At 40.0% G+C, this 26,008-nt stretch overlaps 1 protein-coding gene across 1 annotated transcript in view; it reads left to right on the plus strand.

Annotated features, from left to right (window-relative positions):
- Positions 1–6: 6 nt before the first annotated feature.
- TBC1D8B (TBC1 domain family member 8B) overlaps positions 7–26,008 on the plus strand; it is a 32,196-nt gene continuing 6,194 nt past the window's right edge. The window contains 15 exon segments of the mRNA XM_010715508.3: positions 7–164; positions 7,721–7,831; positions 11,991–12,109; positions 12,674–12,899; positions 13,357–13,597; positions 14,905–15,112; positions 16,532–16,696; positions 18,004–18,153; positions 19,863–20,013; positions 20,841–21,055; positions 21,479–21,596; positions 22,285–22,365; positions 22,368–22,569; positions 24,228–24,357; positions 25,272–25,370. Coding sequence (XP_010713810.2) covers positions 35–164; positions 7,721–7,831; positions 11,991–12,109; positions 12,674–12,899; positions 13,357–13,597; positions 14,905–15,112; positions 16,532–16,696; positions 18,004–18,153; positions 19,863–20,013; positions 20,841–21,055; positions 21,479–21,596; positions 22,285–22,365; positions 22,368–22,569; positions 24,228–24,357; positions 25,272–25,370 — 2,346 coding nt within the window. The 5' untranslated portion in view covers positions 7–34.

Genomic DNA, 26,008 nt, shown 5'->3' on the forward strand with positions numbered 1-26,008 from the left:
ATGGGCGGCGGCGGAGGGCGGTGAAGCCGCCGAGATGTGGCTGAAGCCTGAGGAGGTGCTGCTGAAAAATGCCCTCAAGCTGTGGGTGCTGGAGCGCTCCAACCAGTACTTCGTGCTGCAGAGGCGGCGGGGTTACGGCGAGGAGGGCGGCGGCGGGCTGGCAGGTACTGCGCGGGGCGGGCGGTGCTGCGGTGGCCGAGCGTGGGCCGATCCTTCGTGGCGGGGTGCCTCGGGTGTTGTTTTCTTCTTCCCATCCCCCTCCTTATTCCCCCCTTCCTTTTTTTTTTATTAATTTTCTTTTTAATTGCTTTCCTTCCCCTTCGCGTGCACCCCGGCAAGGGGGTGAGGTGGCAGAGCTCTGTGCTCGGCCGGACAGGAGACGGCACTGACACCGCGACAGGCTCGCTGTAACGGGCTTTATTTCGTGAGAACTGAAGGTGCAGCCCGGAGTTTCCAGGTTTGGTTACTGTCCATGGCATAACGTCCTCCGGCACCCCAGCTGGGAGGAAAAATGGCACAGGGACATGGAGTCACGCTGGGATGTCACAGAACGTAAGGAGTTGGAAGGAACTTATGGAGATCTCCCAGTCCAACTCCCTCTGCTCTGGTTTTACCCATTACCCGTTATCTTGTCACTGCACGCTACTGAAAAGAGCCTGGTCCCGTCCCTTGACTCCTGCCCTTTAGATATTGCACCCCAGGGTACCGCTGGCCACAAGGGTGCACTGCTGGCTCGTGGCCAGCGTGGTTTTCAAGTGTTTCGAATGAGCTGTGTCTCTGGGGTCGTGAGTATAAGTTGCATCTTCACATTCTCTCTAATTGCGTCATCATAATGTAAGCTGTACTGAACGTGATGCATTATTGTCTGATTGAAGCATTTATTAATTCTTCCCAACAATGTAATAACATCTAATTGTCTGACTGACAAATTCCACATGTAGAAATAGCCCTTCCCACCAGAGGAGTTTCATTGGCATGTGAACCACTTATAGGGGGCAAGGAACATGTAAAAAGAATTAACTGCACAATCCCAGATTCCCTGCTAGGAATATCATAATGTTATAGGTAGACAATGTCAGGCTTCGGCTTACAACAAGGGGTGATGTCTTGCAACCCTGGTCACCAGTCTGGGTTGGCTGTTCTCTGTCCTGTGTCTTTGGAAATCAAAGGAAGCTGAAGTGGTACAAAGGTTGTCTGGCAGTGTGTTAAGATTCACCCAAGAACTGCGAAAACGAAAGAATGAGATGTCTGTCACTGTTCTCCTGCCCTTGCAAGCATATGGCAGCATGGAAGAACACCCAAGTGGGATAGTTCCTTTGGTATGCCTTCCTGGATGGTGTTGCATGTTTTGTTTCTATAGCTTATCTATTTATATGAGGTTCATACAGCTTTTATTTGCACAGGTTACTTTTTAGTGAACAGAAGCAAAAGTAAGATGTTCCTGAATTAAATTGGTAAATAACAAGGGTTAGCAGAAGAATTGGAAAATAACAGTTAGATTTGTGTTTGCAGGTATGAAAATATTCAAACCTCCTAGCTATAAACTAGCATAATTTGCTATGCCTGATTTTAATTTCTTAGTGCTGTGTGTGACTCAGATAATTAGTGCTTATTTCAGAAAAAAAAGCAATGAACAGCTATTATGTTATGCCGTCACCTCAGATGTGCCAAGGAGAGCCTTTTGCTGTTCTCGTAAGCAGTGTTTTCCAGCTGATGTGACACAGCGTTAGAGGGCCTGGGAAATGGAGCCCTCTAGGAGGAGAGGGGCTGTGCCTCAACATAGCATGGGGAAGAGGGTGCAGAGTACTGGGATAGCACTGATGGGCTGGCTGAGGGATGGCTGCAATGGATTTCCTGTGATACAAGAATATGCTCAGTAAGGAAGACTTTGAGGAGGGAGCAAGTGAGTATTGAGGGCATAACCAGAAGCAGAAGGTGCAGACCAGGTAAAAGAGGAAGGCAGGGTTTGATGTGTTAGCATGGTCTTATAAAGAAATCCACACTTAGATTTGTTTGTGCATCACTTTGGAGAGGTACAACAGGGTTGGTTTGTCATCTTTTGGAGATGGCTAGTTCCTATGGCTTGTGTCCACTCATAGTGTGGTTTACTAATTGGCTAGTGTGGATAGAGATGGATACTTTGTGCTGGTTTTGCTTTGCCTTGGTCCTCTCTGCTTTTATGCACTTGCTTAGTTTTACATTTCATTCTCTTTTCTTCCTTAGACCTCACCTAGGGGTGCGGATACTGTAACCTGTTTGACTGGTTCTACTTCCTGATTCACATGCATTGAGCTGTCACAGAATCTTCTGCCTGCAGTCCTCCAGTCCTTCTGTTTTCTGCAGTGCCACTACAGGAGGCCTGCTTAGGCCTTCTATGATGTATTTGTAAGGATACAGTTAAACAAAGTGGTTTGTGTGACAAAGCACAGTTACAGTGACAGAAAACTGCTGCGGGAATGCACATGCTGTACACAAGATCTAGTGAGATCGAGTACCTTGGTCATGAAGACATTGTTTCAGTTATATATATTGTTTGGTTATAGGACCTTAGTTAGAAGGCAGGTATTCTGGAGTAATTGTATGTGATGTTACAAAATACCAGTCTTTCAGTGACGTGCTTTAGCTCCAGTGTACAGCACAGCTGTGAGAGGAGAGACACTTACCAGTAAACCACATGGATGGGAGTAATCTTCCCTGCTCACTGAATGTGCTGTGTTTGAAAAAAGGGAGATTTCAAATGTAGGCAAAAATCCTGACTCTTCAAGTCCTAGATTTCCGGCAGCAATTATTGCTATCCTGAATCTGCAGAAGGTTCTTTTCCTGCTTGTAGAAGATGCAGCCTGTTGTCTGTGTCACTGCTAGCTATTGTGCTGGCAGAGGAGGATGGAGGAAAGGGAGACAGAGCTAGGCTTGTATATGCACTATGAGGAAATGTACTTTATCTGTCAAAAGTCATTATGTTAAAGAACACTTTAATGTGGTGGGTATCACTGGCAGGGACCTTGCCTCACACAGAACTTCCTATTGGATCAATTAAAAATGGTACTCGGTGATCTTATAGGAATTCATCTTAGTGGGAATAGCAGGGCAGGAGAGGAAGCTTGGGAAGCTTTGCACTGTAAGTAGGCTCAGTATGTGACAGAGGCGATTTTGTTTTTTGGAACTTTAAGGTCTGTGCTGTGGAGTTGGGTGTGAGGCTGGAGAGGTGCAGCTTGTGCTTCAGCCAGTTTTCAAGTTACCATAGAAGTCTGCAGTAGTGTGTGCCACTGTCTGGTGAAGGGCAGTGTGGCAGCTCTGCTGGCACTGGGAGGAGCAGGCAGCGCTGCGGTGTGGCTGTGCTGCTGCCTTGGGGACAGAAGGGTTGGCACTGAAGGTCATCTTGCTTGGTGTTTGCAGTGGGTGCTGCACTGATGTTCAGGAGTTTTACTCACCTCTCTGTTTAGCTCTGATTGTGTGTAGAATTGACATCTATTCATGTTCTGTAGCCTTTGTCTGTACAGAAGCGAAGAAAAGGAGGAGTTGATGTATGTCAGACTTGCCACTGGACCTTCCAAGGAGACCAGTGTTTATCTTTCTTACAGAGTACTGTTTCTAGTTTCCCAGTTTTCAAGGATATCTTTATTGCCACAAGTACTTTTACATATGGCCCTGAATACACACATTTGTTTGATAAGCAGCCATTGTCTCACCTGAGCCATAACCACTGACCAGAATGTACAATGTAAATAGAGATGAAATCTTACTCACTGGAGACTTAAACGAATCTGTTTTACATCTCAATTGCTAAAGAACATTTGCATCTCAGTCCATGCTCTGTAGTGCCTTAAGCTGAGGTTCCTTAGTCGTGAGACCAAGTTGATTTGGAAATACAATTACACACACACACACACACACACACACACACACACACACACAAAGGAGTTCTGTGCTTAATTTGAAGAAATGAGAGAGAGAGTCTTATTCACAAGTTGACATTCTCCCATTTTAAATAAAGTAAATTGAGAAATGAGTTTTTGTGGCTAAGTATAGTGTATACTTAGTGAGTATTTTAGACTCAATAGTTGTCAGTAGATAAACTTTTTTTTTAATTTAAGTGAACCAAAACGCTGTGTAAATGTATTTGATGTTCTGGGATGAGGCTTTATCTTGCTTTTGTAAACAAATATTTATGGTGGTGGGGATTTGTGGTTTGGGTCTCTTGCACTGCATTGCCTCCAGGGTTGATTTCCCTTTTTAATGCACGATTTATTACCAGGTTGACTTTACAATACAAAAACAATTGAACAGTTCATGTAAAAGCCATTGCTTTATATTCTTCACGTTTATGTTTCTTCTGAAATACAGATGCTGGTTTTGGGAGGTGCTGAGGCTGCTCCAGGTGTCCCTGCTGGGAGGTGTCCTCAGTGGGATTCCACCCATTCTGTTCCATACTATAAACTTTTTTCACATAGTGTTTTTCCCCTTTGGACTTGCTTTAAGGTTCAGGTTGCTCTTAGCCTCAGGTTGCAGAAAGGAGCAATTATTGCCAAACCAAACTCTTCCTGCAGAGCTCCACTTTATGCATTTGCTGCACTCAGATGCAGCTCTTACATTACTTTCACGCAGTGCCTTTTTACATCAGCGTAAACAAACGTGGAGTGAAGCCTCAGTTGGACCTGGATGTGTCTGCTTTGAAAGACCCTGGGGACACGGGGCTGGCCAGCACTGTGCTGATGAAACATCTCTGTCTGTAAGGAGCTCTAATTCTCTTCAATATTTGATGTCCAGTAACACTTCTAATGTAGTAAATCAGGAGAGTGATCTGGTTTTAATTTCATCAATTATTGATCTCAAAGGTACTGTTAGGCAGCAGAGGAGCAAACAGGCTTGTGCCAACTCTGCTTCAGAGCAACAGCACTTCTTTAGGGAAAGCAAACGGCAGTGCTCTCTGGATGTGCCTGGTGAAATAGAAGAACACAGCAGTGTTACTCCCGAAAGACAAAGTGCTGGGCAGTTATTTTCGTGTAACAGATAGGCATTATTGCCATAAATTGGTACAAGCGAGAGCAAAATTCATTGCTAACATATTCTGGTGGATGTCTCTGCAGCAAAGTACCAAGGATAGTCTGCAAGGCACAGTGCTGGCACGTCACTTCGTGTTACCATTGAGTCATCCACACTCAGCTCTGAAGGTTTGATGTGGACCACTGAGGCAATTTGTTCCCGATATTCTGTCAGCTAATGTTTGTATTCTGTTGGCTACATAAAGTTTTGCAAAGATCACCTTATTACAAAGCTATTCAGGTTTCCTGGCCCTTTAATTTTCTAGGGTGTTTTATTCTATTCACTTAAGGATCCATGGTTTTTCTCAATGGTTTTACTTAAATAACCATGAAATCGAGAGCGTTTTCTAAAAACAGAACCTTTTCTCCTTGTGAGTGTGCATCACTAAAATTGTCGATAGCTGAAATCATTCCCTGTGTGAGGCTGGAGAAGGACTTGGCTGAAATCACTGCCAGAAACTGTGGGTCTGACTTAGAACAGAGGTGAGAGTGGAATCATAGAATTACTCAGATTGGAAAAGACCTTAAAGATGATTAAATCCAACCGCAACTTAACCATACTACCCTAACTCTAGTAGCTGACCTTCCGAAGGCTGTCCCTAGAACTGGTGTTTGAGAACAGTACGCTGCATATCACTGGCAAGGGATTGGCAAATAGGATCTGATTTGCTTTTTCCCCTTGCATCCCTTATGGAGGTAATGCCACTATCTGGGTTGAGCAGCTGCTGATTCTTCTGCTCTCTACTCCTTTATTTTACAATTAATATCCTTGGACTAATGACCTTTAAACCTTTCCTCGTCTGCAGCCTTGGAAATGAACATTCCATCTTGTAGTTAGAGCACATTCAGGCCCAGGATAAGCAGGTGGGACTGCCAGGTCCTTGCAGTGATGCCAGTAACTGCAGCTGTGAAATGAGCTCATCACCTTTTGAATATTTATTGGCTGAAGCACTGACCTGCAGTTGTGTGGTAGACAGCACTGCTGACAGGTGGAACTACTGAAATGAGCAATACTGAGCCAGTTTGTTGTGCCTAAGATCTGATGGTCTTCCAAACTGATGGGAGCTCTTACAGCACTCAGGAATGCTGCTCCCTAGTGTGCTGTCACACTCATTCACACAAGCTGAGCTGTTGCATCAACCTTAGCAATAGTGACTAATGTCTTGGTACCATATATCGTAACAAAAATATGATTAGGAGAATTGTAAAAGATAATAAAGTATCTGCTAAAGCACAGCCAGCTTTGTGATGATGAGCTCAGTGTTATGACTCAGTAAGCCACAGCTCTTAAAGCAGTTATGAATGTTATCTATTCAATGACTGACTGTAGTTTGAATTTACAAAACATGCTACTTTTCAACACGTACAGTCTATGAATTGCAGGTAATGCAAGGTAATAGTTTTGATTGATGAAATTTACTGATCTTTGGGTTCCCTTTGTGGTTTTTATTTGCTTCCATTTTTTTAAGACAAGGAAAATCGTTCTGAAACTTGAATAGCCACATCAATAGGTCACACGGGGTCTGTGCTGGAAGGGAAATCGTGTTCAGAGGATCACTGCCTAGATAAAATTGAGAGGTCTTGCCTTGCTTCCCTGAGTACTCACAACTGGTATTTTCCTAATTTGAGAGGGGATTAATAGAAGGAAAGTAAGTGATAGCATTGCTTGTATTTTTCATCGCTGTTGTAACAAGATTTACTTGAGCATCAGGATCCAGAAGTTTGTATTTCTTTCTGTGCAGGTTTTTCTTCTTCTTTTAGAATTTCTTGATTCTTACCTTAAATACAGCTTTTAAGATCTCTGAGCTAACATCTTTGTTACTCTTAGTGAGAATGATTTTGCTTGCCAAGATAAAATGCATACTCATTTTGTCAGGAAATATATCAAGAGAGAGGAAAGTGTGTGTCTTTTTCTTTTTTTTTTTGGTAGAGATGAAGTGTGTTTTGTTAGTATTTTGATGTAAACTGTGTTTAAGTGGAACTAATTAAATATCTAGGGGCAAGGAGGTAACATGGTCATTGTATCTGGTACAAATAATCTGTAATGAGGTAACGCATCCTATATAATACACTCACACATGATGGCAGGATGAAATCTTCATGTTCCATAGTTTATAGTGGAGTCCTCTGATAGACTTGATAAAAAAAGCCATTTTGTAGCCTAATGCCTGGAGAATGGAATGAACAGGAAAACTTCTGTCTGTATAGGGAGTGTGACATGGTGTTCTCACATGAAGAGAGTGCATGAGATTTTCATAAATCAGACATCATGTTTTTACAGTTTCCCTAGAACTGTTTCCTTTGTCTGTAAAGAACAGCAGTAAGTGACTAACGAAGAGATAGTCCAATTTCTGCTTGTGCTTATTAAAGGCTGAGAACTGCCATGATCCTTCTTAGGTTATCCTCTGGTTTACCATACTGCATGGCTATTGCTTCCATGGGCATCATCTCAAACTTTTTCACTCTCAGTTTGTGTTTATAATGGCTTTTTTGTCTGTAACAGCTTCCCAGCAGTTTCCTCTGGGAAGGCTTTTCGTTTTGTTCATTTGTGCTTTTTTTTTTCTCAGTTTATTATAGAATGAATCTTGGGTGACGTTCCTATTCAGTAAGAAAGGAACTGGGAGGTAAGTATGCATTTCACAGCTTTAGTTTTACCAGGCTGTGTGTGCTTTCTTCAGGTCTTCTCGTGGGAACCCTAGATGCAGTATTGGATTCTACATCAAAAGTGGCCCCATTTCGCATCCTGCACCAGACACCAGACTCACAGGTCTACTGGTCCATTGCATGTGGTATGTCCTGTTCTTTTAGAAGCTGAGTGAGTTTATAAAGTGAAAAGTTGGGATGCAGAGGATGGGCTGAATCTTATGGTTGGGTTAATCCTCTCACATCATTCATTCCAATGATCTTCATACGGTTGAAAATTATTTGGTAATTTTATAGTGATGCTCAGGATATTTCAGACCTGAGATTGACAGTGGTATAATGGTTCCAGTTTTTCAGAGTATACCTGTGGACCCTTCATATGATAAGGTCAGCTTGCCTGTTTTTTGCAGCAGCCTGTACAGTACTAAGGAACTGCCTCGATGCTCTCTTAGAATTATAGGGGCACAATCTTTTATTTTCTAAGCTGCAAAGGAGGTCTGTAACTTGGCACAGTTCAGTATGATGTGGAAAAGTTGACTCTTGAGGGGATTAAGTGTATAAGCTATAGGTATAAATAACAGGAATTGCTTATCTGATTATTTTTTTTCTACTTTATCTTTGTTAAAAATGAGCCAGTCTTCCCGTCATGATAGCAGCTGAATTCTTCCTCATATCTGTTGCTCTTAGGGTGTAAGAGGTTCTTTCTCTTTTGCGTGTTATGTTATTAGTCAGTAGCAAATGGAAAAGAAAATTGACCTTGAAAGTGCAGTACGTGACTTTTCCTACAGCAGCGTTATTACTAGGTTGATTTTGTTGTTGTTGTTATTGTTGTTATTGTAAAAACAATTTTTTCTTTTTAAGTGTAAATTCCTTTACACAGACTGCTGAAATACCAAGTATTCAGAGAGACCTCCATTTCAAAAGTTGAGAGAACTCAGTTCTTTGCATGCATCACTGTTCTTTCTTCTTCAGCATGATCTTGCCTTTATATTAAAACTAAGATAGTCACGTGGTCCACGTGTAGGATTAATCTATTTCTTAGACTTATTAAAAACCATGAAAAAGTCTATAATTACAAAGAACCACATTTTAGTTCATTTTTTCCATGCTTTCAGTTTTTTTAGTTAGTTGTGTTCTGTACAAAAGTGAAAAACACAAGTCTCTGTCTAGACTTCTCTGGTCTACCAGGCATCCAGACCTGTGGCAAAAGATGAGTTTTGAAGGAAAATTAGAGGTGCCACTCTGCAAACGTTTATGTGATAGAAAGAATCATAAAGAGATGGAATGACTTGGGTTGGAAGGGACCATAAAGTTCATCTAGTCCCAGTGCCTTGCTGTGGCAGGATTGCCAACCACTAAATCAGGCATCAAATTAGGGCCCAGGGCCCCATCCATCCTGACCTTCCACATCTTCAGGAGTGGGAACCCACAAGTTCTCTGGGCAATGTCTTCCACTGCCTCACCAGCCTCTGAGTGATAATTTTCCCTGGTCATCTAACCGACGTCTCCCCTTTTTTAGATTAAAATCATTCCCCCTTGTCCTGTCACTATCAGACCACATAAAAAGTCAGTCTCCCTCCTGTCTGTAAGCTCCTTTGAAGTACTGGTAAGCTGTGATGAGATCTCTCCAGAGCCTCCTCTTCTCCAGCCTGAACAAGCTCAGCTCCCTCAGCCTGAATAACTCTACCAGTAAATGCAGTGCTCTTGTTGCATTGAATTTTACTGTTTTCTTTATAAACCTTCATTACTTCACCTTAAATAAGCAACTGTGCCTTTTCCTGTTTGTTAAAATTAAATTAGCTACTGTATAAATTCTGATTTCTCCTTTTCAATGTTTGGCTCAATTGTTCCTGCATTTCATGCTGCAGTGCTAATCGGCTCGTATTTGTGTTCTTCAAGTGCTTATCTGAGGAGCAGTAGTCAGCAAGAGAATTGTTAAATGATTTAATGTAATTCATAATGTCTGACTTAAAAAGGGCAGCATTATAAATGAAATACAATTTGAATGATTTTTGCATTGACTGTAAATAAAATTTTGAGATGACTTCTGGAGAGGTCAGAACAAATGGTGTCAGGCTGCTAAGAAAGGTACTTTGATAAATGAGTTGGAAGTGCAGTCTGGGGGATTCTAATGGCATCAGGTAAGCCCCTGAGGAAACATGAAAGGTAATCTTCACCCTAGGACTGATTTTTTGCCAGTTCTGTGCTACTTAAGTATACTTTAGAACAAAAGGCTTCACAGTGTAATTATACTTCATGTTATAAAACACAGTGTTCCTTCTTGAAGTGAAGAAATGGAGAAGATTGCTTTCTTTCCTGCTTTTACACAGTGAGGGTCTGAAACAGTACTGCTAAATTGTTTAAATGCTTAGAAATAGTTTCATCTTCATTTTGTCACATCTGTGTCTTTGCTTCTTAGAGTGACTCAAATAATTGCTCTGTATGTGTAGTCGGAGAGGGAGAATTAGGTTTGATTTCATTGCTTTGTTAATTACTCTTTCTATCATTTTTCAAGTGTCATCGCAAATCCAGCATGTGTAGCACAGCCTCACTAGCAATATGTAGGTCGATTTCTATTTATTCCCAAGGCAGCCTTAATTCTGTGGAGTCCACTGAAAGTTGTTCAATTAGTCTTTACAAAATAAATAGAGAAAACAGAAATTGTGAATGGTGTGTTCTTGCCTCGGGGCAGTGACAGCATGTGATTGTGACTGCTTCATTGTGAGCATTCCTGGGAAGGATATAACAACCAACTCACATATGTTCTAGAAATCTTGTATTGAATCCTATATAAATTCTTCCCCTCCATTTCCTTCTCTCTGTCCCCCCCATCTGATGGAGTGGAAATAAGCACCTGTCTTTCAAGAGTCGATTCAGTGCTGTATTTGCTAGGCCTCTTCTGTTGGTTTACTAGTAGAAGCTCTGCTTCATTACCTGTTTCCACCTGCATAATTTGTAACTGAGTATGTTAAAAGAGAAAGATGAATTATCATAACCATTTCACAGCCTATATCTAGCAGGTAAGAGTTTTCTCTTCTGTCTGAAGCAAGCCACTAACCTATTTCTGGGTAGTTCAGGTGAGATAGTTTTGGTTTGTTTTTTTTTTTTTTTGCTGTAAAATCACAGTGACATTCACCATAAAGTAAGTGATTGCCTTCTGAAACCTAGAGAAAAAGCACTGTCAAGTGAGTAAAGTAACATAATAAGGTCGTGTTTTCTCTAAGATATTTGGAAGTGCTATATTTACATTCTAGGAACATTGAATTTTGTCTTGTCTCTATGTTTTGCATGTTCCTTATGGCTAGTGATGGCAGATTTTTAAGTTGCTCCTCTGGCTTGTATGTAACGAAAGAGGAGGAAGCATTCCTTAATTCCTCAGCGTTAGAGTCCCAGAGGGTTCAGAAGAAAAACAGTACTAATTCTGGAGGTGCCAGATGCTGCTTCAGGGGTCATTCAGCTGGTATGAAGGAGCGTTTTGTCCTGGCTCAGGAGGTCTGGTATATATGGCTTCCATCTAGGGCACAGCTCTGCTTCAGTCCTCTTTTAGAACTCTCTAACTACAGGGAAACATTGCCTTGTTTGGAATTAGAATGTAAGCAGAACTTTACTATATTGATGGAATGACAGCTGTTTCCCGAATGGTGCTTGGCTTAGCTTTAGTGTGATTAGAAATCTAATTAAAATGTGACTTAATAGAGAATATGATAAAACAATGACTTGTGCTGAGCACAAACACATGTTTGTGGTAGGCAGCATAAATGGTGGTTTTATGTATCCAAAGGGAGAGAGAAATCTTTCCTGCCATTCTGGCCATGGAGATATGTATGGTGATACAAGCTTACACTTGTTGGAAGTGTTTGTGCACCACTGCAAATCCAAGGCTGGGAGTTCTCCTGTAGGAACTGCTGTGACTCAGTGGTCAAAGCTGAGTGTATCAAAAGCTCATGTTTATTTTCTGATTAATTTCTGAATGTGATCTCATGTTTCCCACCTCCGAGGGGAGCATCCTACTTACTAACATGGGTGTGTGCTGGTGATGCTGCTGAGCTGGAGGAACTGTCAGTCCCAGTCAGGCTTCAGCACTGAGCCACAAAATCTTGACAAAGCTGGAATGCTTCTAGGGGTAAAGGCTAGAAATACAGCTCCATGAAGAGCCTGAAAGATAAAAACACAGCAGTGTCATTGGTGTGATTTGGATTTGTGGATATAAATTACTCTGTGAACCTGAAATTTGCTGAATATTCTCTTGATTAATGTTTTTAATGAAGTAATTAAAGTCACTTCTATCTTTCTACTTTCCATCAGGAGCCAGCAGAGAAGAGATAACAGAACACTGGGACTGGTTAGAACACAATGTTATGAACATTTTATCAGTGTTTGATTCAAATGAAGATATTACAAGCTTTGTCCAGGGAAAGATAAGAGTAAGTAGAAGGCACATGACACAATTGAGAAAGGCTGAGTATTTTTTCTTCTAAATGTACACAAATATTATGTTCCATGTAGTCAACACCACAATATTGTGTACTTGTGAGTGGGTAATACGCTCCATTGTTACTGTTTATCTGCCACATAATTATGTAAAGTTGTTTGACATAAATTATTTCTTGGTAAATGGTACACCGGGTGCCTTTAGATAGTGGTCTAGAACTGATAACAAATTATCTCACAATAGTTTTGAGAACCCCTAGGAAGTATATGAGAGTCCATTTTGCAATTATTAAACATTTAGCCCTGAAATTCATGGGATTAAGCGAGGAAAATACATTGATTTCAGATAAGGAAACCTGAAGATGTGTGTCATGCCAAAGCTGTATGAATCTGAAGTAGCACGTGTGATCTGTAACTGTGTTTTGATCCTCAAACTATTCTTCAAGTTGTAAAATATAATGTCCTGTAAGGAGAATACTCCTTTGTGTGTGTGCAGTTTTTTATAAGACATCCACCTGTATGGATACGTATGTGAAATAACTATTCTCTTGTTTTAGGGTTTGATTGCTGAAGAAGGAAAAGGTTCTTTTACAAAAGAAGAAGATCCCGAGAAGTTTCGTGAAGGTCTTATGAAGTTTGAAAGGTGTTTTGGATTACCAGAGCAGGAGAAGTTGGTTACCTACTACTCATGCAGCTACTGGAAGGGCCGGGTGCCTTGTCAAGGCTGGCTTTATCTTAGTACCAACTTCCTGAGCTTTTACTCATTTTTGCTGGGAGCAGAAAGTAAGTAAGTCCTAAGCTAAGCCTAGTCCTTTCATGTTTTCCTGTATATGTTTCACATGTGGAAGCATTTTTCTTATGTCATGAGGAAGTGATTTGCCATGTGAACAGGTGTCTAATTAATAGTTGTTAAAGTAGAGTAGCTTACATGAGTCTGTTAGTTTGCAATTTGCATTTTTGTATTAGAGCAAAAAAAAAAAAGACAATCCAGACTTGTATTTTCATAAATGGTGTGTCTTCAATGTTCTTTCTATAAAAATCATTCTAGTGGAATTATTTGATAGGAATTGTGAAGAGAGTCTTTTTTTTTTTGTCCTTGTGAATTTGTAGCCATTTCCAAATGAGTTGTGATCTAACAGTATTGTTTAATTATACTTTCTAGTGCTACTGCTTTTTTGATTAATACAAGGGTAGCAGCTGAAGAGGAGTCACTCATATCTGCTTATATTTGTATTTTCAGTAAAGCTTATTATCTCCTGGGATGCAATATCAAAACTTGAGAAGACTTCCAATGTTATTCTGACAGAGAGCATTCATGTCTGCTCCCATGGAGAAGATCACTATTTTTCCATGTTTTTGCACATTAATGAAACCTTCCTTCTCATGGAGCAGCTAGCAAACTATGCTGTTAGGAGACTTTTTGATAAGGAGACATTTGAAAATGACCTGGTCCTTCATGACCCCCTGCAGATCACCAAGAGGTAACTGCTTATAATCCATCAGTTCTGGACTCAGTGCATTTTTAGACAAAGGGGAGGAAAATCCTTGTGTGAGGGAGGTCACGAGATGCTGGCAAAGATGGTGTTCTCTTAAATAACTATCTTGTTAAAGTTTGGGATAAAAGCTTTGCATGACATTTTAACCTTTTATCACTTTGCAGTATCAAAGTCTGTATGAAGGCAGGAAGTAATCAAACCTTCAGAACTGGGCTTCAATTACAGTTTATAGTAGTTTGTATTTTTAAAAGACGTTTTAGCAGTGTTTAGGCATAGGAAATCGAGAATGGAGCTTCGGAGTGTACAAAGAATCTCAGTGAGAAGGAGAAGAATAAATGATTCAAAATACTTATGTACGTAACTGCATGGCTTATCTGCTGCTGGAGATGGGTGATAAAGTCAGTGAGCTACAGGTTTTCCTTGTTTATGGCCATGTTTTAGGAAGGGAGATAGGTGTGTGTGTGTAAATAAACAGATGGTTTAGAGTCCTTCCTTCTCAAAGAAAGTGTTATTATTTCTTGTAATAAATTTATGATTTCATTTCTAGTCTCTGTTGATGCAAATGTTGCCCTCTCCTTGAGGAGCTATCCAAATTCCCACTCAAATTGTGAGGTTTTGATTGGCTAGTTACTGTGAAAAGTAACCAGGAAAAGCAAGACTGCAGTTGGGTAATTTAAATTAACTAAATCTGTGTTGGAAATACTACCTGTGCAAAGAGGAAAGTATGAGAAAACATCTTCCAATAAATTTCAGCCTTAGCCTGACTTCCAGTAGCTCCATTTAATTTGTTCCTAGTTAAAGCCAACTATGCAACAGATTAAAAAAAAGTCAAAAAGTCAAATTGTTCTTTCCTTGTATAGAACACTAATAACAAAGCCAGGTTTGGGTTGAATTTCCTAGGTAATTGGGTTATTTTGATAGGTTGGAAAGCACAGCAGACTAGGCTAATAGTGTATATTTCTTTTCCTCTACCTTTAGACCCTGATTCAGCAAAGTGCTTTGCTGTGTAAGAATGAGTCTGAATTTATTCCTATTTACTGAAGCATTGAAGTGTTTTGTTAAGTGGGTGTGTTTGGGTCTGCTCCTGCACTTTGTTACCTCGTCAAGCAAAGTGCTGAACCTTCCAATTGACACCATAGATTTTGAGAGTGCATGATATTTTACTGTTTCAAGTAGCCTTTCCACAAGACATTGCAACTTTTGTATTTTTCAGGATATTTTAATATTAAAAATATTCAATTTTCTTTTCTCTCTCCTCCCCTATTTTTTGCTTTGTTTGCTTTTTAATCTAGAGGCCTGGAGAGCCGAGCCCACAGCCAGCAGTTCAGTGCATTCTTCAGGCTACCCAAAGAAGAGACTTTGAAGGAAGTTCATGAGTGCTTCTTATGGGTTCCTTTCACTCATTACAATGCCCATGGGAAAATGTGCATCTCAGAAAACTACATCTGCTTTGCTAGCCAGGATGGCAGCCTGTGCAGTGTAATCATTCCATTAAGAGAGGTAATGCAAACCACAGTCAGAGCCACTTCACCAGAAGATTTGCACTTGTGTAGTTTAGTGTCAGTTGATCAGATTTTCCTTAGGATATCCTTAGTTTATGTGATGTCATGATTTCCCTCTACTTTTGATGCTGCATATGGTAATACATTGTCCCCTGTGTCATTTCCATTTACTCTCATTTTTGTAGCTTGGTACAGAATCCAATTTTTCAAATAGCACATATATTTAAAAATAAATAAATAAAAAAAAGCTTACTTTTTGAGGTTGAGTTAATGTAAGATTCTCGAGATAAAAAGGACTGGAAAGGATGGAGGATCTTGAAGATAATTGTTCTGCTGTGTTTCTTTCTTAGCTCTGTAGTGCCATTCATCTTTCTGCAGTAGTTGAGAAGTGCTGTCTGTTCAAACATCTGTAGGAAAATCCATTGACATTCTTCAGTGAACAAATACCAGCACCAGCTGGTAGTCTCAACAAACTGAACAAGGATTGTATTATGAAGGACAGCTTTCCTAGTTCTGTAGGTTCTGCAGATAGACTGTGGAATCATATCTAAGAAAAAAAAAAGACCTTCTTCATCTCTGTCCTGACTTTGTGTGATCTGTGACATTGCCACTTTTCTGGTATTAGAGATTTTAAAAGATTTTTTTAGAGATTTTTCAGCAGCACCCAGATATGTGCTACAATAGCTTAAAAATTAACCAGTCTTTAAAAGTCTTGCTAACAATATCAACATCCGTAAGTTGGGGAGTGGGGGAGGAAAGAAGAGACTGTGTTAAAGGAGCTGACTAAATTACCTCCTTGTAGTTTGTCAGGCCCTCACTATTTGTTCTGCAGTACCACAGAGTTCTTTCCTTTAGTCTGTTTTCCTTTCCTTTTCTGTAACAATGTAAAAACATCAGCAGTGACAGCTGTTCTACACATTCATGATTATCTTACAGTTATGTGCGTTATTAAAGTGTATTAACTACTCTACCATGTAGCTCTTTCACAATAGCAATTAGAATCAACTCCAGCCATCACATATTGTGACAGCTGGAATTCGTTCTCATGAAACTTGATTCATTTCATTACTTGTCTGTCTTTTTGATGGTAGGAAAAAAAGTAACAGCTCCAGCAGGTAGGAGGCCGCAAGATTTTCAACTATGCTCCATACTTTCTGCTGAGAAAAACTTTTTCAGAGATGTTCAGTACCTTGTAGAAAGCCAGTGGCATGATACTTACTGCCTTGTATTAAAACAGCTCCAGACCACTAAGCTGTAACACAGCCTGTTCATTACTTACATTACTAATTCTGTTTGTGTGGTGCTTCCTACTGCTGTTCCATGTACGTGTGTATTTTTAATAGTTTTTTTCTTTTGAAAACAAGGTAGTAACATGTATTGGATGGCTTGCCTCGTTAATGCAGCCTTGTCTCCCTAGGTAATAGGTGTGGATAAGGCTGACCCAGCCAACAGAGGAGTCAACATTAGTACCAAAGGAAAAAGAGCTTTTCGTTTCACTGAAGTTAGAGATTTTGAACAGCTTGTCACAAAGCTCAGAATCAAATGCAATGCAACTTCAAGTCCACAGCACATAAATACAGAGGTAACTCTTCACCTAACTCTAGTTTCTCATTAGCTACTCTTAGAAATAAGATTGTCTAGTCTCACTAAGAATTGAATGTATAGTTATCTGTGTTTTTGATACCATGCACTATTTAAGTCTGAATCTAGACAGAGAGGGTCTGCTGCACCTCTGGATAACAAGTTGTCTCTTTTTCTATTTTTTAAATCGTGTTCCCATTTCTTGCCTTCAGCCACTTTTAAAATGGAGCCCATCAGTCTGGTAGAAAATTATGTTTCATTGTGCCTTTTTTTCGGTCAGCTGACTATTTGACTCAGAAAGAGGATGGAATAATTACAAGGTTACTTCTGGATGTGAAGAAATCTGTACTTGGTTTAATGTATGAGAAATAAGAAAACACGACTAGGCAGCCCTAAAAAGCATTACTTATTAGAGCTTCTGTATCTCTTCTCAGAAGATTTTCTACTAAGAAAATCGGAATCAGCTGAAGCTGCATCAAGAGTGACAGTTGTGTGTACAAGTGTACAAGTGAATGCCTTTTGGTAGAAAACAATCAGTGTATCAGACTGAATATCAGTGTGTCTCGGTGTTCAGATTGTGCTTCTTAAGAGTTAAAAAATACAAATGAATAATAAAAACAAGACAGTTTGATATCAGCAGAAATGCTCAGCTGGTAAGTGTACAGCACAGCTCTGGAAGAGCTGAGAGTTAAAGTCTGCTTCTCAAGGGAATTCCCAATTTGAACATCCTCTTTTGGGTAGTATCTGCATTGTTTTGGCCTAGCACTCTAAGTTCTGTAACTCTGGTTTTAAGGTGTGAAAAAATAAATATTTCTCATGTGTAAGAGCATGTGAACAATGATGTTACTTTTGAATGCATTATTTTTTGGGTTCTCTTATATTGTTTCCATCAGGTTTTGAAAAGCTCTCAGCATTTCTGTGTAATTCTGTTTGTGGCTCCATTGAAATTAATGGTGTTCTTTTGACTTGGTTGATGGTCAGGTCTCTGCCTATTACTGTTTCCATAATTAATAGCTGTCCTTTCATCATTACGTTTTGGGTTGTAGAGATGAATTTTACAAGAGTAGCCTCTTGAAGCCTGCCTGCTCAGAATGGGGACTGCTTTCTATTCATTTATTTTGGAAGTCCATTTGTCCGTTCATGAATTGTATGCCAGTCTACATTTTAGTAAATCTGGTACCTGTAAATCAATCTGATAAACAAGGATAGTTTGGAAGCAAAATGGTTTCTGCTATGAGTGCTGCTTCTTGAAGGATTGTTTGGCATTTATAACTACCATTGCTAATATCTATTTACTTATTTGTTAAGGTTGCAGGTAGTTCTGCTTCTGACAGTCCAAAGGATTTTGATGAGGTGCCATCAAAGATAGATCTGAGGGATAACACCAAAACTGTCAGTACAGAAGCCCTAATGACTGTCTACCATCCTCAGGATGCTGAGAATCTAGACCCTAAAATGGTAAGGGATAAAGTGGCCAACAGTTTCTGGAATCTAACTGGAAGAGACTTAAGCATATTCAAAACATACTCCAGCAAGGCTGCTGGATTCCTCTGTGGCTTTGCCAGTCTTCTTCCATCTCCGTGTTCTGTATTTTGAGTCCACATGGTTCTTCTTCATGGCTGTATTCAATTTTCTGCTCAACTTGTTCAATAACGATGTGCCTCATCTTCATAGAGCTAATTCCTCTTGCTCTTCCAGCCCCTCAGTAAAAGAGGACAGAAGAGTTTCATTTTAAAATTAGCCTTTCAGCAAAATTAGACAAATTCAGATGTGGAACTTATGATATTAGAAATATCAGAAAATAAGCACTCCTTTGGTAGGAATAAAAGGAAAACAGATTTTAAAATTCTACTTTTTATATTCCAGAAGAAAGAAGTGGCAAAATTTACTTTTCCTTTCTGCAGTTTGCCTTTAATTGCTTTAACAATATTAAATATTACTGCTGCAAGGGTAGAAAATACAGTGTCAGTGTCTGAGCACTGAGGTCTCTCGTGGGCTGCAACCACTGATAATCAGTTGTTTTACATTAGGTTAATTGAATTGCTCTTTTGGAACACAATCAATGGTTTATTAGAAATGTTGTACCTTACAAAGGATCTATTTCACTGCTGCCACTTTTTCCACAAGTAAAATGTCATAACTTCAGTTATGTTTAAAGATGGAATTTTTGCCAGCTCTTCCTCTGCAGGAGGTTTTACTTACATGGCTGGTGCTATTGATGGTCCGGTGCATACACAGTTGTCTTGAGTTTTGATGGTAATTGCTGGCTTGCCAAGTGTTGTATCTGGTTGATAAATATTTGATGAAATGTAAAACCAATACGGGTGTGTTTTTAGTGATTAATTCCCCTTCTTAATCCACTCGACTTCCTTCTTTTGCAAATTTCTGATTACTGGTTCTTTCCCATTGCTATTTGGAGCTCATATTAAATAAAAACAAACTGAGGAGAGATTTAGAAACAGTGGCAAAACAATGGCACTGATGTCATGTCATCACTGTGTGCTTTGCACCATTTGTACCCACCCTGTTCCAAATCTGTCAACTGATGTAATGCAATAAAGTGTGATGAGCCAGAAAGGAAGGAGAACAGCCTGCTTTCTCTGCTGAGTTTCTGTGGGATGTTATCTTGTCTTATCAGAGTTAATGCATTTTCATTGCTGTTAGCAAGGAACAATTCAAAGGCACATTGAAATTGCAGAATGTTGATTTATCTGAATAATTAAGCAGATATCTGTAACAGTATGATTTGACTATGCAAGAAATCACTTGCTTTATTACACTGCATCATCATGGCCAAATGCTTGTTTGTTAGAGCTTGCAGATCAGTGCAGAGAAAACTGGAGCCACACAGAAGCAATCTGAAGCTTCCTCCTATTTTTCTTGGTTTTCTTTTCTACTGCTTACACTCAATTTCATCTTTTTTCCTTCTTCTGTTAATTTACTGTTTACCAAGAAGATGTACCAGGAAGCAAAAATAAGAATACCTTAAAATTCTCTCCAGTAGGCTCTGATCTGCATCAGTGTTTGTTTCAGATAGCAGTACTGGTGCCGGTGCTGCCATTTGCAGTTTGCATGAATGTAACTGAGAGAAAAAGAGAGTCTTGTTTTCTGAAACATGAAAAAAGCTTCCAGTATACATAATAGTCTTCTTTTTTTTATTTTTGTAGTTGAAAGAAAAAATGAAAGAACAGTCCTGGAATATCCTTTTTTTCGAACGAGGTCACGGTGTCAGCATGTTTCGAACAAAGAAGACTCGAGATTTAGTTGTAAGAGGGATCCCAGAGGCCTTAAGAGGAGAGCTCTGGCTACTCTTCTCAGGTACAGCACAGCAAGTATAATGGATTCATGTGGACTATATTAGATGGCTGTTCTTGTTACTGGCTGACCATAGTCTGAACAAAAAAAAAAAAAAAGGCTTTTTCCTGTGGCAATTTATCTAAACCTTTCTGAAGGAAAATATGTCCAGCATTGATTCAAACTAAACCTGTGTCATCTTCTGCAACACTCAGCTAAAAGATAATGACTGTAAGCTCTATTCGTGAACAAGGGAACAGTCAGTTTCTGCAGCATCTCTACTTGCTGAAATGCAACGTGTTTTTATGGGCCTGTTTTTCAATTGTTTGGATTGAAGCTTTCTGGGAGGAAAGTGCATTTCTTGGTTCCCAGACCAAAAGTAAAATGTTTTCCTAGAACGGAATTTGGTTCCAGTATTGGTAGCTGTTTGTTAGACACTGTTGCTTGGTTTAGAGAGTGAAATGTACTGGAATTATGGACTTTCATACACATAGGGAACCTCTTGCCAGAGCTCTTAGTATACTTTTGTGGGTTTCTGCTGTAGAACATACCTGTGTCAGAGCAGAGGTGAAAGGAAGCTTTCCCCTCCCCCCCCCAATGAAACAGGAAAAAAAGTAAGTCAAAGTCAACTTTGTAACAGAAAGTAACTTTCCTCCAAGCCTTGTTTTCTTTTGCTTTTCTGTTTTATTTCAGAGGAATGCCATTAATTTCAGTAGAATTACTCTGGTATGTTACACAAAGAGGATGGAGGTATCTCAAAAGTCACCAGAATTTTTTTTTACAGATTGCAGAAAATGGCATAGATGCTTTAGTATTGTCCTCTAATGCTGTTCAGTAATATTTATTGTCAGGTGCTGTCAATGACATGGCCTCCAGCCCTGGTTATTACACTGAGTTGGTGGAAAAGTCCTTGGGAACATGCACTTTAGCTACTGATGAAATTGAACGTGATTTACGTCGCTCCTTACCTGAGCATCCCGCTTTTCAAAGCGACACAGGAATCTCTGCCCTCCGGAGAGTTCTTACAGCTTATGCATACAGGAATCCTCAAATTGGATATTGTCAGGTATAGTAGTTTTGAGAGTCTAAACATGAGTTCATCAGGGCAGTATAGTGCACCTCATAAAATCAGACACAGAAATATGTAACGGTTTATTTTTCTTCTTATGCATTACTTATTTCATCCCAGCATGGCACATGAGCTCTTGTGTTGTACTTAATTTGTTGTTAAATCCTGCTATCTCCATTGCACTTATGCCTGCATTTCTACTAGACTTTTGAAACTTAATAACATTTTAATGTAGTTTAAATACTATGCTCTGAACATAAATGTAGAATCCTTATACCTAAGAGGGCTGCAGGTTATCCTGGAACTCTAAACACATGGTATAAAAGGCCTTCAGAAATATAACCTTAACAAATGATGATACAGTTGGGTTTTCACCCTCTTTCCTCATACACGTTTCCTTTCTTGTTTAAATGTTTACAGGCAATGAACATATTGACATCAGTACTTCTGCTGTATGCTAAGGAGGAGGAAGCATTCTGGCTGCTGGTTGCTGTGTGTGAAAGGATGCTACCTGATTATTTCAATCGTCGAATCATTGGTAACATCAGTCTGTCTTGTAATCTATCTAGAGCTGAATATATTGATCAGTCCTTGAGAACAAACGTAAGGAATGAGCTGAAACCTAATTAGTCCAGAAAAACGGTGGTGCTTGGTTCAGTATTGTAAAGTAGAAAGTGGGAAGTGACAGAGAACATCCCAAGACCCTTCTTAAGAGAGAGTAGATTTGATTTTTCAAATATTGTTGTTATTCTAGGGATAACTACTCCAGAAATATTTTCTTAGACTATCACACAGTTCTATTGGAATTATAGCTGCAATTCGTGCTATTTCTAGGAACTTAGCCAGCTGAAATAAAAGAAATTGAGCGTTCCAGAAGCAGACTTACCCTAATACTAAAGCTTGCGGATATATATGCTAGAAGAAAATTGCTTGTGAGGTTTCTCTCTCATTGCAGAGAGGATGCATCGGCTGACAGGGGAAGCACTGGCAGTAGTCATGCACATGCAGGAGTGCCAGCATACTTTACGGAATGCAGAAGTCCATGTTTAGAGTGCATAGCTTCCATCACAGGGAATGGAGACAGTGGTGCTGTGCAGCTAGGTCTGTGTTTGCTTTTATAACAAATTGCATTTGGATAGGAGCTTGATTTCTGGCCAGTGCTCTGAGAAAAGTACACTTCTCTTTATTAAGATATGGGTGGTGGTTTTGTTATCCTCTCCCTGCAGGTGCCTTGGTAGATCAGGCAGTGTTTGAGGAGCTCATCAGAGTTCATCTGCCTCAGTTGACAGACCACATGATGGGCATGACTTTTTCTCCTCGGTCTCTCTCTCCTGGTTCCTTACCCTTTTTATCAGTGTGCTGCCTATTGAAAGTGCAGTCAATGTGGTGGACTGTTTCTTCTATGATGGAATAAAGGCAATCTTGCAGCTGGGACTTGCAGTGCTGGAGTACAACATGGATAAGTTGCTGACTTGTAAGGATGATGCAGAAGCAGTGACTGTTCTCAACAGGTATCAGTGCATGGCTTGTTCTTAAAGACAGCGCAGCAGCTGCTGTAAGTGCAAATAGATGTATCGTGGGGCAGTGGGGAGACATCTGGCCAAGAATTCTGAAGGCTTCAGAGTAATTAAATGCTCATCTCAGGTTGAAATTCCAGAAGGGATGGTTGGGAAGTGTGCCTCGGTACTCTGAAAATCCCATCCTCCTTTAAAGTTCTGCTAGAACCACTGCAATTTCATGTGTTCTAAAGTAAAACCTGTTTTTATTATTATTTTTAACTAAAAGGTGACTTTTCATGATAACTAGCTAGTTTAGAGAACACTAGGACTGTTCCAAACAGACATTGACTTGGTAAGAAAATATTCTGTAGCTCAGTTCTTGTAGTTTTGGCTGCTGGCTCCTCTGCTGCTAATGGTTGAAAATATGTGGAAAAAAAATAATGATGTTGAGGACAGTTCTGACCAGATAGCTGTTCTATATTAGCATTCAAAGAAAAATTCAGATCAAGTGCATTCTTAATTGATGCATTACTTGCACGGTTTTTACTTGACTGGCTGCCTAACTAGTGCTGTTGCTGCTCCTGTGATTGTGTGTCAGGGAGTGTTAAAACAGAAACACTGCGCTGAGACTCTGCTCTATGAGTCATGAGTTGTAATTGTTATGCAGTGATAGTAAGAATTTCCCTTTAGCCAGATTTTTAAATGTTGCATGTTTGGATGGGGTAGGAACTAGGGAATTAATGAGGAAAATGTGTTTTTATTTTAAGACACCATGCAGCCTCCTGCTTATTTTAAAACATAACTGTGCTTGTTTAAATTTTAAGCACTTAAAAGCAATAGTGGTAAGAGCACGTTCACTCAGTTTTTTGGTTTATTAGAATATAAAATCTAAAAGCAGAGTGAAGTTTTAAGTTTCACTTCAACCAAGTAAACTGCCACTTCCACCTGACACCCAATATTTTGGTGACTATTGTAAACTTCTTTTGAACTTTGACTTTCAACATTTTATTTGGCTGCAACCCTTCCGTTGCACAGTTAATCCAGCCTGCAGCATTCTGGTGTATTTATAAAATGATGGCAGTGGTTTGTGTCACCTCCAAAAAAAGGAAGCTGTCACTCCATAGACATTTGTTTCTCAGTGCTGGCCAAAGAATTGGTTAACCTTCATGGTTAACCTCCATGAACTGTTTAGCCTGGTTATGTAGATGTGATGAATAGTACAGACCAGGCATGTCTTGCCTTATGCATCCAAGGGAATTAAGAACTGCCTGGGTCACAGTTCAGCACAAGGCTCCATTCCTCTCCCCTGGTTATGTAGCACACTGAAGACCAGGAGAAATTAAGTGGAGGGGACTCTGGAAGCCTCTGGTGCAACTTCCTCCTGCAGAAAGGATTACTGTTAGCACTAGGTCACACCAGCCATGTGACTGTCTAGCTGTGTCTTGAAAATTTCAAGGCTCTACAGCCTTCTCTGGGTTGTGGGTTCCTTTGTTTGTGTATCTGTACTACTGTTACATCAGATTTGTGCTGTTCATGCTGATATTCTTTGCTACTTTTGCACATTGATGTTGATTTGCTATTTATGCTCATGTTTTTTTGGTAGATGCTGATGTTACCACTTTGTTGTGATAACCTGCTTCCTGCTGATTTCTCATGTTTGCTTCATGCAGGTTTTTTGACAGCGTCACCAACAAAGACAGTCCTTTGCCTCCAGCTGTGCAGCAGGGCTCCAACCTCAGTGATGCAAAGGGTGACCACCCGAAAGTGGACATTACTGATTTGATCCGAGAGTCAAATGAAGTATGTGTTCTTGTGGGTATGTTTTTGCACCCCACGCAGTGTTTATGTGGTGCAGGCTATGTTGTTCAAACTAGTGTAGGAAACCTCTCTAGAGAGGTAGGGATTACGGTGTGCATTTTGCTGAGGCTTGCTGAAAACCATATACGTTACAAGATTTGGTTTTGTATTTTTTGTTTCTTTTTCTTCGACTGCCTTAGAGTGTGCTTGCTAGGCTGTCCTGAGTGGAGTTCCCTGGACTCATCACAGGTCATCTACTGTCATCCTTCATTCAGTCTGATAGCGTGTCTAGGAGTATGTCAGCTCAATGGCAGGAGGAACAGCTCTGGTCTTTACTAATTTGAGTCTGATTACTTTACGCTGCAGATGGTGGTAACATCTGACACAATGGCTGCTGCAGGAAACTGTACATAATTAGCTTACTGTAATTGTGAAATGGATGTTTTGGGATGTGCTGGGTGAGGAGGGTCAGTTAGGATCTTCTAGCATTTCCTTTCAGTGTACTGCTTTGAATTTTGCAGTGTCTAGCTTTGTAATACTGGGGAGGATATAGATCTGGCTTCTCCTTCTCATTCTGGCCTCAGTTTTAGATCAGGGTATTAATCCATTTGTAGGTAGGTTTCTCCTCCACCTAGAGTTCACCAAAGTGAACTTCAAGCCTGACCACATGTGCATTAGAGTTTGTCTTCCCATACAGTGAACTGCAGGTTCTTCTCTTCCTTCATCAGTCTTTTAAACACTTTCTTTTTTAAAATTGCACTATTTATTGAGAGTCTTGATGTGATTCTTTGCTCAGTTTCTGTGGTCATCCTGTGCATCCACACTTGTATTTTGATGCAGAAAAGACAAAAATACCTTAGATATTGTTAGACTACCTAACAGCAGTCGATTTCATAGAACTGTATTTTTCTTCACAGAGATACGGTGATATTCGGTATGAAGATGTTGAGAGCATGCGCTGCAGGAACAGGCTTTATGTGATCCAGACATTAGAAGCTACAACCAAGCAGAATGTGGTGAGTGACTTGAAGAACAGAACCCTTTCTTCTGGTAAAATTCCTTCCTTTTTGGAAAATCTTAAGAACAGCTACAGTTTCCAAAGCCAAATAAGTCATTAATAGGCTGAAATCCCTCTTGTCTGCAGGGTGTCTGTTAGCTGAGGTTCGGGTTGGGATGTTTTCAGTCTTTGAATCACAGCATGACCTTCTGCTCTCATTACAAATGCCATAATCACATACAGCTTCTAAAAGCTGGCATAACTTAGACATTTTGCATCGATGGGAACAGGCTGCCCTATATTTCTTTCTGCTGTTCTTAAATTGTTAATGCATTTTTCTTTGAGACATAGTGCTACAGTAAGATAATTAATTACTTGCATTTTTTCTTGTGGAAGCCATCCCAAATGTCACCAAAGAGATTATTGTACTGCATTATTGTCAGCATTCACCAAGTGTTGCTTCTTGTGTCTGTGTTGTGTGTGGGTGTGTGGTAATGCATGCTTGGTGTAGCAGCTCTTCAGCTACCAGCATCGTTCTTTTATTTCAGGTTCCTGTATGAAGGTAGGGGTTGCAGGTACTTCCTTGTTTTGTCTGCTTTTCTCATTGCCTTATTTGCAGTACTGGCAATAATAGTAGTCTACTTAGCAAGCAGTGCT

This window comes from Meleagris gallopavo, chromosome 9 (assembly GCF_000146605.3).
Source record: "Meleagris gallopavo isolate NT-WF06-2002-E0010 breed Aviagen turkey brand Nicholas breeding stock chromosome 9, Turkey_5.1, whole genome shotgun sequence".
In the NCBI taxonomy this organism is placed as follows: domain Eukaryota; kingdom Metazoa; phylum Chordata; class Aves; order Galliformes; family Phasianidae; genus Meleagris; species Meleagris gallopavo.